The sequence below is a fragment of the Phaseolus vulgaris genome, chromosome 4 (assembly GCF_051622355.1).
Source record: "Phaseolus vulgaris cultivar YP4 chromosome 4, ASM5162235v1, whole genome shotgun sequence".
Classification (NCBI taxonomy): Eukaryota; Viridiplantae; Streptophyta; class Magnoliopsida; order Fabales; family Fabaceae; genus Phaseolus; species Phaseolus vulgaris.
The window spans coordinates 8,958,657-8,973,620 of NC_143501.1; the positions used below are offsets into that span (position 1 = coordinate 8,958,657).

The 14,964-nt window shown below is 31.9% G+C and overlaps 2 protein-coding genes across 2 annotated transcripts; both read left to right on the plus strand.

Annotated features, from left to right (window-relative positions):
- The first annotated feature begins 3,009 nt into the window (after positions 1-3,009).
- LOC137837125 (uncharacterized protein At3g27210) lies at positions 3,010-6,354 on the plus strand. Its single transcript, XM_068645991.2, has 3 exons — positions 3,010-3,427; positions 5,255-5,335; positions 5,828-6,354. Exons 1-3 carry the CDS (start codon positions 3,253-3,255, stop codon positions 6,238-6,240), a joined length of 669 nt encoding a protein of 222 aa, XP_068502092.1. The 5' UTR covers positions 3,010-3,252; the 3' UTR covers positions 6,241-6,354.
- Positions 6,355-12,768: 6,414 nt separating this feature from the next.
- Positions 12,769-13,740, plus strand: LOC137838237 (putative calcium-binding protein CML31). The gene has a single exon (XM_068647491.2). It carries the CDS (start codon positions 13,134-13,136, stop codon positions 13,557-13,559), a length of 426 nt encoding a protein of 141 aa, XP_068503592.2. The 5' UTR covers positions 12,769-13,133; the 3' UTR covers positions 13,560-13,740.
- The last annotated feature ends 1,224 nt before the right edge of the window (positions 13,741-14,964 follow it).

Here is a 14,964-nt window from a genome sequence, read left to right on the forward strand (position 1 = left end):
TTTCTTGAAAATATTTTGAATGGAAGAAAGTAAAATATGAACAATTATAAAAATTCTTTCTTCCTAAGACGTACGAAATCGATTCTCTCCAATCATTTAATTTTTATTTAAATTGTGTAACAATCATACAAAAACTATAGTAAACTTTAATCCTATATTTAATAAAATTTAGAAACATGATCTATAAGTATATTTTCAAACACAAATAACAATCGTTATAATATCTACTTGTTATACACCACACCACTAAAAAAATTACATACATAAAGAATATATAGATAATATACATGTGTTAAATGGGTATGCAAGTAGTTCTAAATTTATAAGAAGTTGTTCTTCAAAGTACGCGAGAGGAATCTAAATTCTTAACCACTAATTACAAAGATGTCATAAAAAAGAAACCAAAAAGAAATAGTGTAAGATCTTTGAAAATACTTACAAAATTAAAAAGAAGTTAAAAGTCCTCAAAAAGGGATTCCCTCATGCAAAAGAAGACTAAGAACCCAATATTATGTAGGGTCATTTTCATAAAAGAAATATTTGCATGTTCCAACAGTTCTTCTATGATCAAATTTGATATGGAAAAATCTGCAGAATCTTCTACCACTTTTACCTCATAAATAAAATTTTATCAAATACTTACTACAAGAAAATTATTAAATAAAAACCAATTTTAAAGACAAAAATTAATTAATTACTATATTAACTAAATTAAAAATCATTTTAAAGACTAAAATTTGTTTTGGTTTATAAATAGTTTTTAAATTAGTATCTACCAAAGTTTTAGCTACCAATTATTTAGATTTTAAATTTGGTAGCAAAAAACTTTGGTCGCTAATTAGATACCAATTTAGAAACTATTTAACAATAATATAAACTAATTTAAAATCAATTTTTTAAAATAATATTTAATTGAGTCAATATAGTAATTAATTATTTTTTGTCTCTAAAATTAATTTCTATTGAATGATTTTCTTTTAAAATTAGTTTTTATTTAATAATTTTCTTTTAAAATTAGTTTCTATTTAATTGTATTCTTGTAGTTACTTATAAGCTAAATTCAAAATCAAGTTTAGAAGGAACACGAAAATCAAAGTTTTATTTGATCATTTGAGATATAAAGTAGGTAATACAGCTTGGCGTATTGAATATTTGTAATTGAATATACATGTTTCATTCATTCATGCAATTATTTGTACCATTTACATTTAGAGATAAAAACATTATTGCATGTGTTGGTGCATACACGTTTGTGGGTGTTTAGTTCTATTTTGATGTTTTTTATGTGTCTATAATATTCATAAAATATATTTTTTACTTTCTTTTGTTTTGTTAAAACTGAATGTTCTTATAAATGAACATGATTTTGATGAACAGATGTTGAAGTTATGAGTGATGAAGCTTAGACTTTGTTTATTTTTATTTTACAAGATGCTCTAATTAGATGTGACACCAAGGAAGAGAGATTATTATTTATTTTAGTTTTTTTTTGAAATTTTTATTTTAAATTTTTATTATGGTTTATATGATCAAGAACTTGTAATTTTTTGTAATTTTCTTAGACAAAAATTATTCAGATATTATTATGAAACTGTTTTAGAGTAATAGACTAGGAAGATTTAACACAAATGACTTTATGAGTTGGTCATATAAGATTTACCTTCAACCAAACATTAAAGATTCAGACTATTTTTTTGAGTTAGTAAAAAATAATTTCTTTGAAACATAATTCTAAAGAAAATTATAATAAAACAAAAACATATTTTGAATTGATATTTTATTGTCAACAACCTCATTTTAATCATATTTAATTTTGAAAAAGATTACAAAGTAAATTCACTAAAATATCTTATATTAAAATGTCATATCTATATAAAATTTTAATGAAAAAATAATTTAATTAACTCAAGTAATATTATGTGTTGGAGATATCCTCAAATGCGGATATTATAATATCCCACCCTACCCATATAGTGTGCCGTAAAGAAAAATTTATATCCACATAAACAAGTGCCATTTAGAAAATCCGTTAAATATTTATTATTGATAAATCTACAAATATACTTATTACAAATATTTTGCTATCCCAACATATTATTCTTTCTTAATTTTTTTTTACTGAATTCTCACTTTGGACTAGAATGTAATAAAATTTGTACTAAGATCAAAATTAATTTCACATTACAAGGATCAAAATATAATCAATATTTTTCATTAATTACACCATTAGTTTTTTACATAATGTTTAATTTATATATATATAAAAGAGAAAAGGTGGAGTAAAACGAATTATTTATTATTAAAATATAAAAATTTATTACATTTCTTATTTTTTTAAATATAACAATTGAAAAAAAGAAGAAAAATATATTGAAAGTCATTACTCTTAATTTTTGTTTTTGTCCTCTTAAATGGCGTGTCAGTGTCCGATATTCGTATCAGACACCGATATTCGTATGACACCTGTAGGACACGTATCCGTGAAGTGTTTAATTCAAAAAGTATTTGTTAGATTTCTGACAATTCTAGTACGGTTCTAACACAATTTTAAAAAGAAAAAATACATTAATTTTCTAAAATTCAAACTTTATTATATAAATTGTTATTATGATTATAAGAATAGAAACAAATCTTTGTGAACGAGACATGAAAAACATCTTTCTGCTAAAAAAAATAATATGAAACATACTTGTGCACATATATTTTTATTGTCAATTTATATAATTTATAATTATATATAATATATAGATCCATATCTCCGTATCTTACATTTTAAAGATCTTACGTATCTCTATATCCGTGTCCGTATCAATTACTCTGTGCTACATAGCTCTAGTAGTCCTAGTACGATGGATGAATGTGTAAGAGAAATATTAAAACTATTTATTAAAAGGGAAAGAAAGTGTTAATCTTTATAAGGTAAAAGCTAAAAAACCATTCATCTTCCCATGGGACCCATCTCTCAAAATCCACATCCAATACATAACACTCTTGGTAGCATCACACCACACAACACAACAAAACGTTGTTGACATAACTTCACTTTCAAGGCCAATCCTCTTTAACTTCCATTTTTTTCTCACAAACACAATTTTCCCCTACCCTTTAAGTATAACACCAAAAACCCACACATATTCACACCCTTTGCACACACTTCTTCTCTTTCCATCTCTCAAGCAAGTGCAGAGCAATAACTCTAGTTTCGTGTCACCTAGTGACCGTGATGATCATAAAGTTTTTGTCTTTTCAGTGATGGGTTCGTGTTCTTCGGTCCCCAGAAAGGCTAACGCAGACATGAAGTTCAAACTCTCGTTGGGTTCCAAATCTGAGAAGCTTGTGATTCCCCCATCACCCATTAAGGGACAACCCCCGAATGGGGATTTTAAGTGGTCAACGGCTCGGTCAACGACCACCTTTACGGACCATGGTACGGTCTTTTTTTTTTGTTTCTTCAGAATTTGTGTTCATATGCTGTTTTCTCTGCTCTGTGTGATTGTGTCCAAAATTTTGAATTACGGTTTCTTCGTTATTCTTGATATTGTGGGAGATTTCCCTTAAAGTTGATACAATTGTGGTTGCAGTGATTGTAAAAACCTTGATGTTGTGGTGAAAATTGCAGTTCAAGACTTTTCTTAACTTTCTCGTGACCTCATATGAAGATGCTGTTACTATTAATATGTGAATGTTCCTGGGTATTTCGTTGAATGTGTGATCCGAAGATTATTAATCTCTCAGTATATGTTTGAAAAAGAAGGTTTTTTTTTTTATATTTCTTTTGAAAAAGTTATCTGATGTTACTCAGTGTTGTTGATGCTTGCTTTTATTGAAGCCGGGTTCTCTTTTGTATCTTCTGCACTTTCGTTTTTGGTGATCTGTTTTGCATCTTTATGTGATATTTGGTCTAGTTGATTTATAAATTTAATTTAATTTCTGTGGTGCTTAGCTATGATTTGGTTATGATACCCAAGTGGGAAATTATTGGATCCTCTTTAGTCGGTTGCATCCTCCAATTGGAGGAAGACACGTGGAATAAATGTCCCCATCCATCTTTGTGAATTGCATATATGCTGTGATGTCTCTCATTGGTTTCATGATTTTTATTGTGTGTATATGAATATGAACATGTAGATTTCCATATAAAAACAGATTTGAAGATTTTTTTTCATATTCCTGATATACGGTCTATTCAATTTCTATCTCTATGTAAACATGTACTCACTATTACATTATTGTTAATATGTTATGATGGACATAGAAAGGGATTGAAAAGGAAAAAACCTTTGATGCTGATTAATTTGTTGAACCGTGCTTATACCATAATAGAATTCGGATAAATCATCAATTGTTTTCTTGTTTGTTTTGGTTGAGGCATCCTTTTATAGTATTATTTCTTCTCCTTCAATGTCTATACTGCATGAGAAATGTGACTACTATTTTTGGTGTACATGAATTTTCTGTTAGTTACTGATTGAACATGATTTCTCGTTTTGTTAAACAAAACATTATCTTACCAGATTCAATTTGAGGTTAGGATTAGGCTTACATTTCAAACATTATTTGCAAACAAGAACTGTATATTTATAAACAGGTTTTAGAATTCATGCACCATGCTTATTTCAGGGACACTTCTGGTTGAATTTATCATATACTTTCCTTGCTACTTGTTGATTTAATTTCACACTTAGATAGATACTTTTAATTGTACTGACTATTGTTTTGTGGTTGATGCTCATTACAAGTGGCAATGGTCCCTGTCTTTGAATCTTCCATGTTTTTGGTAACAGTAACTCTAATTTTCTTGCAGTAAAAAAGAGATGAACAATAAAGTATTGAGTGTCCAAGAATTGTAATTTGTCTTTTCTGATAAACTACACACTCTGTTGCTTTCTCTTGATCTGAATCCATGTGCCTGATTGTTGCTGACATGTTGCACTTAAATTGGTTCAGTTGTACAATGTTAGTTTCTATGTGTATTGTGACTGAGATCCTAGATTATTTGACATGAATGATACTCATTTTGATAGCTTCCTCCACAAAGGTTAATTGGAGAAGTTAAGAATTGAAGTGACTACTTGGAAATATGAGCTTGTTTCTTTTACCCACCTCCCTTTATAACATTCCAAAGTCAGAATTAATCTTGACATCTCAATTGGCTCGATTATTTGTTTCTTGGTATTATTTCATTTCTTGAAATACTTTCTCATAGATTTCATATCCATGTTTGCCATTCACAAGCGATTGTTTTCCTGTATAGGCAGTAAAGAGGAAGCATTTTTTGATTCCAAGCCCTGGTTAGACTCAGACTGTGAAGATGATTTCTACAGTGTCAATGGTGGTAAGGATTCCCTGTAACTCTCTTTCCTTTGGTACTCTTTTCTGGCTGAATTAGTTTACTTGGTCATTTTGTTATGTGTAAATGTAATTATGATATGAATGATGAGTAGTGGTGAGACATTTGTGTGCAATAATAGTAGAGAAAAATAAATAGTGTATGCAATTGTAAAACATTTTTATATCTAATTGTTATCAAGTTGTTGATTTTTATAATAACCCCTTTAAAAGTCATACATGGTTGATAAAAAGTGCATAAAAATTAATATCATAGTAATATATAATGGTAAACTTATACTGTCATGACATTTAGTTTGCCATGGACTTGGTATCATAATCAGCCTTTGTGTAATGCAAGTTGATGAAGGAAGAACATACTGGTCATTACAAATTTTGGATATGTTGTTTTACCATTTTCTTTGTAGTTTCTCTTTCACTGATTTTCATTACTCTCTCCAACCACCTTCAGCTGTATTGTCTATTTCATTTTATGCAGACTTTACACCATCTCGAGGGACCACACCAGTTCACCATACTTTTGGGACCCCTTCTAGGAGTAGAATTCCTGGTTCTATTTCAATTGCTGAACCATCCCCAGACAAGAAAAAGAAACTGTTAGAACTTTTTCGTGAAAGTGTCAGAGATGACCAGGTTGATGGCCCTGGATACAAAGAAGTCAAACCTACCATACAACATGTTATGCCTAAATCTGCACATTCAACTCCTTTTATCTCAGGGGCTAACTCCACTTGTAGTAGTGAAAGAACCTTGAGTGATGATCGTGCATCCATTAGACAGAAACCAGTTAAGTCTTTGCAGTGGTGCATTCCTAGCTTGTCCTCATGCAGAAGCTTTAGGGAGAGAAGTAGGAAGACAAGTCCTGCAATAGAAGTAAATGGAAAACATTGAGTTCTCTTGCAATCTGATGAACCAAAGTTTGTCTTATGAGTTTAATTTACACTCACTATGTTAATGTAAAACAATTTTACACCGATATCCAATAAGATTTTGTCATCTTATCTAGTTTTTCTTATTCCTTAATATATGATAATATGATAAATTGTTTCTGGATGTTTGTGTAGAACTGATTTTTTTTTTTCTGAAAGTGCATATAAATTGAACTCTTCTTTGATATCCCGGAAGTAAAGTGGTTGGACTAAATTTTGGTGATGTTCATCAATGTAAACACAAACATAACATTTGCTGTAACGTCAATAAATCACCAATTTTTCACAATCCAAACGTATCAAAACATCATGAAGATGTCAAAATTGAAAGGGTCCAGAGAATTATGAACCCAACTAGATTTATACAACAATTTATTAGATTAATAATCATAACATTATTCTCAATCCTAATACAAAAAAACCAAGAGCATTTTTTTTCCTGAATTATTCAATTTTCAAACAAGTTATTTATGCCACCAGAGATACTCTCTGTCTTCCACATTCAATTAAAGGAGACAACATAAAAGAAAGGGTGATAAATAAAGGGATAGTCATGAAACTATTTTAAAGAAAAGGGAGACAAATGACAATAAGTAGTCATATATTTGTTAATTTTGATCTGAGAATCTGGTTTTCCCAACTCCTAATGAAGTAATATTTATGGAAGCTATATTTGAAAATGTGAACATGTGACATATGATCAGTTTCATTGGGACAATAAGATGTTTTGGCTGAATGGTAGACCTTACAGTGTGCATGTGCATTAAGCAATCATAGCTTTAGTTGGTTACTGAAAATGATGAATGGTTTAACTTCTTCTGCATCCAAAAGTAAAAGGTAACAAAAATAAAGGTGAAGAAAAACATTAAAGATAGTAACCAAAATGCTACACGTGAATGATCCTATACATATGGATTGCTTTTTACTTGCTTTGCATCTAAACTATTTAATGTTTCATTTATCAAAAGATTTTATTTTGAAGTATTTAGTTTAAATTTGATGGTTTACACTTAACAAAAAATATTAAATAAAAATTAATTTTAAAGATCAAAATTATTAATTATTATATTGACTAAATTAGAAATTATTTTATAAATTAAAAAAGTATTGATATATATATATATATATATATATATTAGTTTCTATTATTAATAAAAAATATAAAATAGTTTAGCTACTAAGGTTTAACTACTAACTTTTTTATATATTCTAAATTAGTCTTTATTTATTTTTTAAATACTAATTTAGAATATAAAATATTAATAGCTAAAACATTGGTATCTATTTTAGATATCAATTTAGAAACCATTTTATAAATTTTTAATAATAATAATAAAAATAATTTTAAAGTCATTGTGGGGTTCAGAGTACATCCTGAGTCTGTGTTCGAGGTGGATGCTTAAAGCTTTAATAGGTTTAGTGATTAATATGACTAATAATTTCTATGGCAAGACTCGTAAACCACAACAATCGTCACGTAACCACACAACCTTTTTCTTCTCAAATTTCTCAAATGGTTTTGGGAAATATGACATGATTAAGATTTTTTTAGAGGTGGACAAGGATGAAAGAAGTGTTTATTTCCTGTAGGCTCAATAGGTGGGGAAGAAGATTTGGGTTCGTGAGGTTCTTTGGGGTGGCAAATGCGGGTAGGCTGGAGAAGGAGTTGAATCAAATTCACATAGGCAATATGAAACTATACGTCAATATCCCGAGATACAGAAGAGCAGAGCTTGAACCAGAGATTGGTCTGACCAAAGAGGTAAGAAAACAACACAAATATGTACTTATGAAGAAGAAAAGTAAGGAGGTATGGAGGGAAAAGAAAGGAAGACAGTCCTTTGTTGATGTAGTAAGAAGTAACTCGCAAGAGAAATGGAAAGACCCCATTGTTGAAACTCAACAACATATTGATCCATGGATGAAAAATAGTGTGATTAGCCACATGTTATCAGATTTGGACTACAACCAACTATGTGAAGAATTCATCAAGGGGGGATGAATATGATTAAAGAGAGGTATATGGGAGATAACTTGGTTCCATTGACACCAAGATAAGGAGAACAAATGAAGGACCTAACCAAGCTTAATAAAGAGTGGTTTGAAAGTGTGTTTGAGGTTACTGATCCATGGTCAGAAACCTATGTAGTAGGCCATAAAATCATTTGGTTAAATGCTATGGTCATCCTATTTCTTTGTGAAATAAGGATTGCTTCTCAAAAGTGGTTGGAGAAGTGGCTTCCTTAGTATCCATTGACAAGGCCACAAAGTCTTAGGAAAATCTCGAGTATGCAAGATTCCAAGTTCACCTTCTCAAGACTTGCAACGCTAGGCTGGCAAAGGGCATGCAGATCAATGGTCAAGTCCATAGTATTTGTATTGAAGAGGAGACTCCTAGCCAATTTGAAGGTCTATGGAAGTGCCCCTATAACCCACTACAAGAAAAAAATGGTTTTAATGGTAGTTTGTTTTTACATTATCCAAGGTTAAAACATCTTTTAATTCATTTACTCAGGGTTGCAGTTTCCCCCACTAAACCATCTATGGGGAAGGTGTTTCCTAGGGTTTTTTTAAACCAATAGTCTTTCAGATCCCCTGTCAAATACCATGGGTTTAAGAACCTCCATAAAATACCTTGGGGTTAAAAACCTCATTTAAATACCATGGGTAAAAACCCCCATAAAATACTATGGGTTTAAAAACCTTCGTAAAATACCATGGGTTTAAGAACCTTTGTAAAATACCATGAGTTTCAAAATTTCCATAAAATGACTTGTCGTCTAAAATAATGTTCAACCCCATTTTCCACCATCTTTAACAATCCTCCCAACTTCTCTCTTCCACCATAGACACACTGCTCTCCGACACAGGCTCAATGACCACCGCCAACAGTCTTAGCAAGGAATCACAATTCAGCCACACTTATCTCTATTATATCTAAGGAGAAGAAACACTAAATAAGGCACTATCATTGCTTCTTTCATCACCTTACTGCCCCAACTCGAGTCACAAGACATCGTTACCAGCTTAGCAACAACTGGTGTTTATCACTGCTTTATGTCTCCTAAATAATTGCATTATCTATCAGATGTGGGCTTCAAAGCCATGTGTGTTCTTGGCTTCGAGGACTTCAAAGATTGCAAGAACATATTGTGAGGAGAAATTAATTTTATCAATTCTCACTTTCACAATGAATTAATTATTGGATGCATTTTAAAATAAAACATTAATTAAAGCAATGAATTTATTTATTATTATAGTTCAGTAATCTATTATTAAGGCTATTGAGTGTGAATAAATATATGTTCATCAAGCGTAATTGGAAATGAAGGAAACGGATGGAAGAAGAAAGCTTATGATGTGGGTTGAGAATGGACATGCCACTTGGAGTATGGTTGCCTCCAAGATGAGGGTAGAGGGCCGCCACTTGAGAACTCTCAAACTCACTCAAGATAAGACCTATTGCTAGAGCAAACAATCCTCACACAATTTGTGCAGAGTTTTCCTTCTTCTATAAAATTCAACATGAAAAACATGGAGTAAGACACCCTATTTATAGGAATGGGTGCCTAGGAAAACAAGATGAGCAAGGATAGGATGGTAAATGTGTGGGGGGCTACCTTTAGGGTTTGATTAAGTCAAAACCACACCTTAGGCTTGTTCTTCTAGAAGCTAGGTCAACTTTCCTTTCTAAAGGGCTAGGCATAAGCTAAAATGATAAGTACACCCCCTATTGTGCTAAAGGCATCTATTCTAGCCTATCTTTGTATTTGGACCCCTAAAGTGAGCCCAATTTTTTACACCTTGTTTTATTCTTAAGAACTAGAAGGAAACACATTTGATGTTCTGGTCTTTGCCCATTTCACCTTCTAGTGAGGTTTGCTAGATTCTTGATGGGGTCTTCACTTGAAAGTTGAGATGACTTCTCATAGTGTGAATGGTAATTTGAGTCCTTGGTCATCTCCTTGTTGGCTTGGATTGTACCAGGTGTTAGGATTGCATTTGTAAGATTTTGGTCCATGTTAAATCTGTTATAGCATTAGTGTTGGTTTTATGCAACTCGTGGTGCAGTCACTAGTGCAGAAAGCGCATACAACATCGGTTCTGGGAGACATATAACACCGGTTCCCTTAGCGGTGTAGGTCTCAATGATGTAAAATGTCAATAACATATAACACCGTTTTTAAAAACCGGTGTAATATGTACCAAAATATGAATAAAATATTCAAAATAAGTTCTCCATAAGGGACATATTACACTAGTTGGGACAAACAACTGGTGTAATATGTGGAATATTACACTGGTTAAGGCCACAACTGGTGTAATATGTTATAGTTTTTTTTTTATAAATTTATTAAAATACAAAACAACATTTATTGTCGCTCATACATACCATTAGTGATACACAAGCAATAACCACAAGTCTAGACATGAAAACAAAAATTAGAAATGCACTTACATCAAATATAAAATCCATATTTTTATTTCACATCATTTATAGGGCAAACAACACGATCTAGTAAAAGATGATTTTTCAAACAACATATAAAAATTTCTCTAAATTTATAATTATAAATCTGAGAAAAGAAAGGCCTAGCGAGATGTCTTTAGGAAGCAAAACATATTCCTTGGCTTTTCCAACTATGTCCATAGGCTCTATCCTAAAATCGAAAAAGAGATAGCAAAATGAGAAAAAAAAGGCAACACAAAATGCAGATCTGAGGAAAAGAGAAGTGAAGAAAGAACGCAGCGAAGAAAGGACGGTGGAGGAGGTCATTAGTGGTGCCAACAAAAGTGGTGGAGAGCGGTGCCAACAACAATGGAGGAAGAGGTGCAGAGCGGTGGCAGAAGCGAATCAGAACAACGACTGCAACGTGATAGCGGTGGTGGAGGCAAAAGCAAGAGAGAAATAACTTTAAGCGCGAGTGAGCGAGGAGAGCGCAAGACAAAAAGTAGGGTAAATAAACATATTCCACCGGTTGGATCAACCAACAGGTGTAATATGTCTAGTGCCAAAATAATTTTTTTTAAAACTTTATTTTTTAACTCTAATAAGAACATATTACACCTGTTGGTCCTTACCACCGGTGTAATATATCTCAAATATTTACAAAAATGTCACCGCATTTTTATTTACGTCAATTATCAATTAAGCGACTTAATATGTCGTTGTAGTATGCGTTTTCTGCACTAGTGAGTAACAGTTATTTTATAAGTGTGGAAGAAATGCTTAAGAAGCCTAAGTGAGGGTCTCTTGGTACTTGTATGAGGGTTGAGACACCCCTAAAGTGTTCCTTTTAATTTCTTTTATTCTTTGTTGATAAAAAAAATATTGTTAGATACCAATAATTATCTTAAAGTATCTAATTTAATTAATACATTGAATAATTATTTTTTTCTAAATTTAATTATTATTAATGGTTTTCTTATAGCATTAAAAAATCCTGGATCATTAATTATGCATGTGTTTATCATGCATAGTGGAACATAAAGCAATCAAATCATCATCATCAAATAACAATTTTATCTTCTGAATGCATACGAGTTTGATTAGTTGATATCAAACATTTTGTTTGATATTTTGGACCCCATATATTCAGAACAATCAATACATTTAAAACTCATGCATTTCTAAAACTCACGTGGGGACACATTCTTAATCATTCCTCAGAGTTGAAATAAAACTATGTTCTCATTTAAATTACTTTGATCTAAGAACAAGGTTGCATCTTGCGCCAAGCACTAAGTGATGGTGACTTAAACAAGGGTATCAATAAAAAAATAGAACATATAAGATGTGCCAAATCAATATCTAATAAAATTTTTCACAACCCAAACACAATAAAATTTTAAGAAAAAAACACTTCCAAATCAAGAGTGTCCTACACTTTTACAATAAGAAGTCAGAAAACATACCTTTAGGGCATCCACCGGACACGGTTTGAGCTCAACTCTGAGGGAGGAAACGAAATTAAGACATTAAAACGTGTGTCAATAATTTATTACTTATTTTTTTTTCTCTAATATAGCTTCATTAGCGTTGGTCAAATCAACTCTCGAAGCATTTAAATATTATTTTTTGGCATCGACTAAGCCACTGCACATCTTTCTTGAATTTAATTTATATTATTTTCCAAAATATTATTATTTAAACATGAAATAATTGATGAACATTATTTATGTTGCCTACTACCACTTATATAAATCAACTAACACGTGTCTTTATATCATTTCACATTCACAAAAAAAAAAGTGGGTGGAATGACTAAACCCAAGAAACAATAATTTGCCATGTGAACCTTATTTTCTGGTCTAACCTCGGTCAACTGTGTTCTGTGGTCTGGTTCCACTTCTAGAAATTTCTGCCCCAGTGGGGTTTTTTGAAGAAGAATCCGAGTGCGTTGTTACTGTTAAATATCTACAGAGATTCCTTTCACATTTGTCGTTTGTGTTCTCACTTTGTTTGAATGTCAACTGGTGTGGAATTTTTGACAGTTTCCATGCATAACAAGTCTTTAGACGACGGTGCTGCGCTCTTAACGGGTCATACAAGTTCTTAGGTCAACCATGCCTCAATCTCTTCCCTTCTTCATCATATATATTTCCCTCTCCCCATTTCAAACTCCTCAACAATACCATTATTTCATGCTTTCAACTATACACAAGGTTTTTTTGTGGTGTTATACAATCATATGTATAGATTTTGATCAAGGTTTTAACTAGGTTAAGACTGTGATTTCATCCATAGAGACGAAGTTTTTGGAGTCACTGCAGCTGACAACGAGTGTATATTCATTTACTTGCAATTTTGTTGTTAAGGAAAGTGTGATCAGAATCATAAGTTTGAAACGTTGCATGATGGACAAGGTGAGTCAATATGTGTGTGTTTTCAACCACTTTGATGAGAATGGAGACGGGAAGATATCAGCATCGGAGCTGCGGCAGTGCGTGAAGGCGATCGGCGGGAAGTTGTCGTGGAAGGAGGCGGAGAGCTTGGTGGAAGTTCTGGACTCGGACAAGGACGGGCTGGTGGGGTTGGATGATTTTGTGAGGTTTGTGGAGGAAGTGGAAGAGGAAGAGAAGGTGGAAGACCTGAGAGAGGCCTTTAAGATGTATGAAATGGAGGGGTGTGGTTGCATCACACCAAAGAGTCTCAAGAGAATGCTTGGGAGATTGGGGGAGTGCAAGAGCATAGATGAGTGTCAAGGAATGATAGCTAGATTTGACCTTAATGGGGATGGGGTCCTCACTTTTGATGAATTTAGGGTTATGATGTTGTAAAATGATTTCTCTACTTTGCTTTTGTATGCTCATGTGCTCATGTTTTAGGAACAACTTATGCCATCATATGAGTGTGTACCTACATGTGTACGGGTACCCTTTTGATGGCAGTTTTTTTAATATAGTTAATAAAGAAATGTAGCTTTGACCACTACATTATTATAGTTAATGACATTATTTTACTATGTTTAAAAAAATTTCTATGTCTTTATATGCATTCACATTTCAATTCACATATTTCAGTAAAAGCTTTCCTTTTACTTTTAGCAGTCGAAATATAGAGCAATTCATTGTTGGATTGTTAACGTATCAGTACTCTAGTTTACATTGAAAAAAATTGGAACATGTTTGACTGTGTCTACTTTTTCATTGCTTCCATTTTTTGGTTCTTCATTCCTTAGGAGATCACGCATGACGCTTTTTAATCTAGATTTCTATACACACATCATTGAAATGGTAAGTTTTAAGAAGTGAACTTTAAGTGTAACTCAACCTTATAAAATCATGTTATAGTCTGTTCTTATAATTCTGTATTAATAGGTATAGTCTACCTATGCATCGTTTTTGTTAACATATGGGTTTTGGTCTAGTTTTCCCATATTTTTGTATTTTCTTTCTTTTTCTTTTTTTTAATAATATTTTCTTTTATGTGATGGAAAGTGATTGTTGTTACTTGAGATGTCAGCCTAACTGAGATGTCAAGTAGCATAGTGATGTCTAACATGAAATTTTTTATAAAAAAAATAAATTTTGAACTAGTATCATTTTTTAAATATCACTAACTGTGGGTTATCACTCACCTTTACCGTTATCTTGGCATAAATGGGAGGTTACTTACCGTTGACAATTAATTGTTATTAAAGGGAGGTTAATTACCACAATCAATGGGAGGTTAATTGCCGCAATCAATTGCAATCAATGGGAGGTTAATTACCATTAATTATATTTATTATTGTTGTCTCCTAGAACCACTATATATAGTGGCTTCCTTCAAGCAATGTAACACACAACATACAACAACACACACTTTCCTCTCTCTTTTCCTATACTCTATATTTCATCTCTTGGGTGTAAGTGTTTAACCCATATAGAGAGGATTTGTTTTGGGGCTATTTATCTATTAGCTAGAGAGGAATTCATTGTACTCCCAGTACCATTATAGTGGAAGTTTTGGCTCTCTCGCTGGTGGTTTTTTACCTCTATTTAAAGGGGTTTTCCACCTAAAAATTCTGGTATCATTCTCACTTTACTTGTTACTTTAATTTCTCATAATCTTTGGTTGAAATTATCACGTTTCCGCACACGATATCCCTACAAATTGGCATTAGAGCTTTTCGATAATTCAACCAGGATCTGTTGTTCAATAATGTCGAAATTGGATATTGAGAAATTTGATGGTAAAATC

Coding starts and splice junctions, on each gene's coding strand:
- LOC137837125 (XM_068645991.2), top strand. CDS start 3,253: ATGGGTTCGTGTTCTTCGGTCCCCAGAAAGGCTAACGCAGACATGAAG. Junction 3,428..5,254: donor GACCACCTTTACGGACCATG/GTACGGTCTTTT, acceptor TTTCCTGTATAG/GCAGTAAAGAGGAAGCATTT. Junction 5,336..5,827: donor TTTCTACAGTGTCAATGGTG/GTAAGGATTCCC, acceptor CATTTTATGCAG/ACTTTACACCATCTCGAGGG.
- LOC137838237 (XM_068647491.2), top strand. CDS start 13,134: ATGATGGACAAGGTGAGTCAATATGTGTGTGTTTTCAACCACTTTGAT.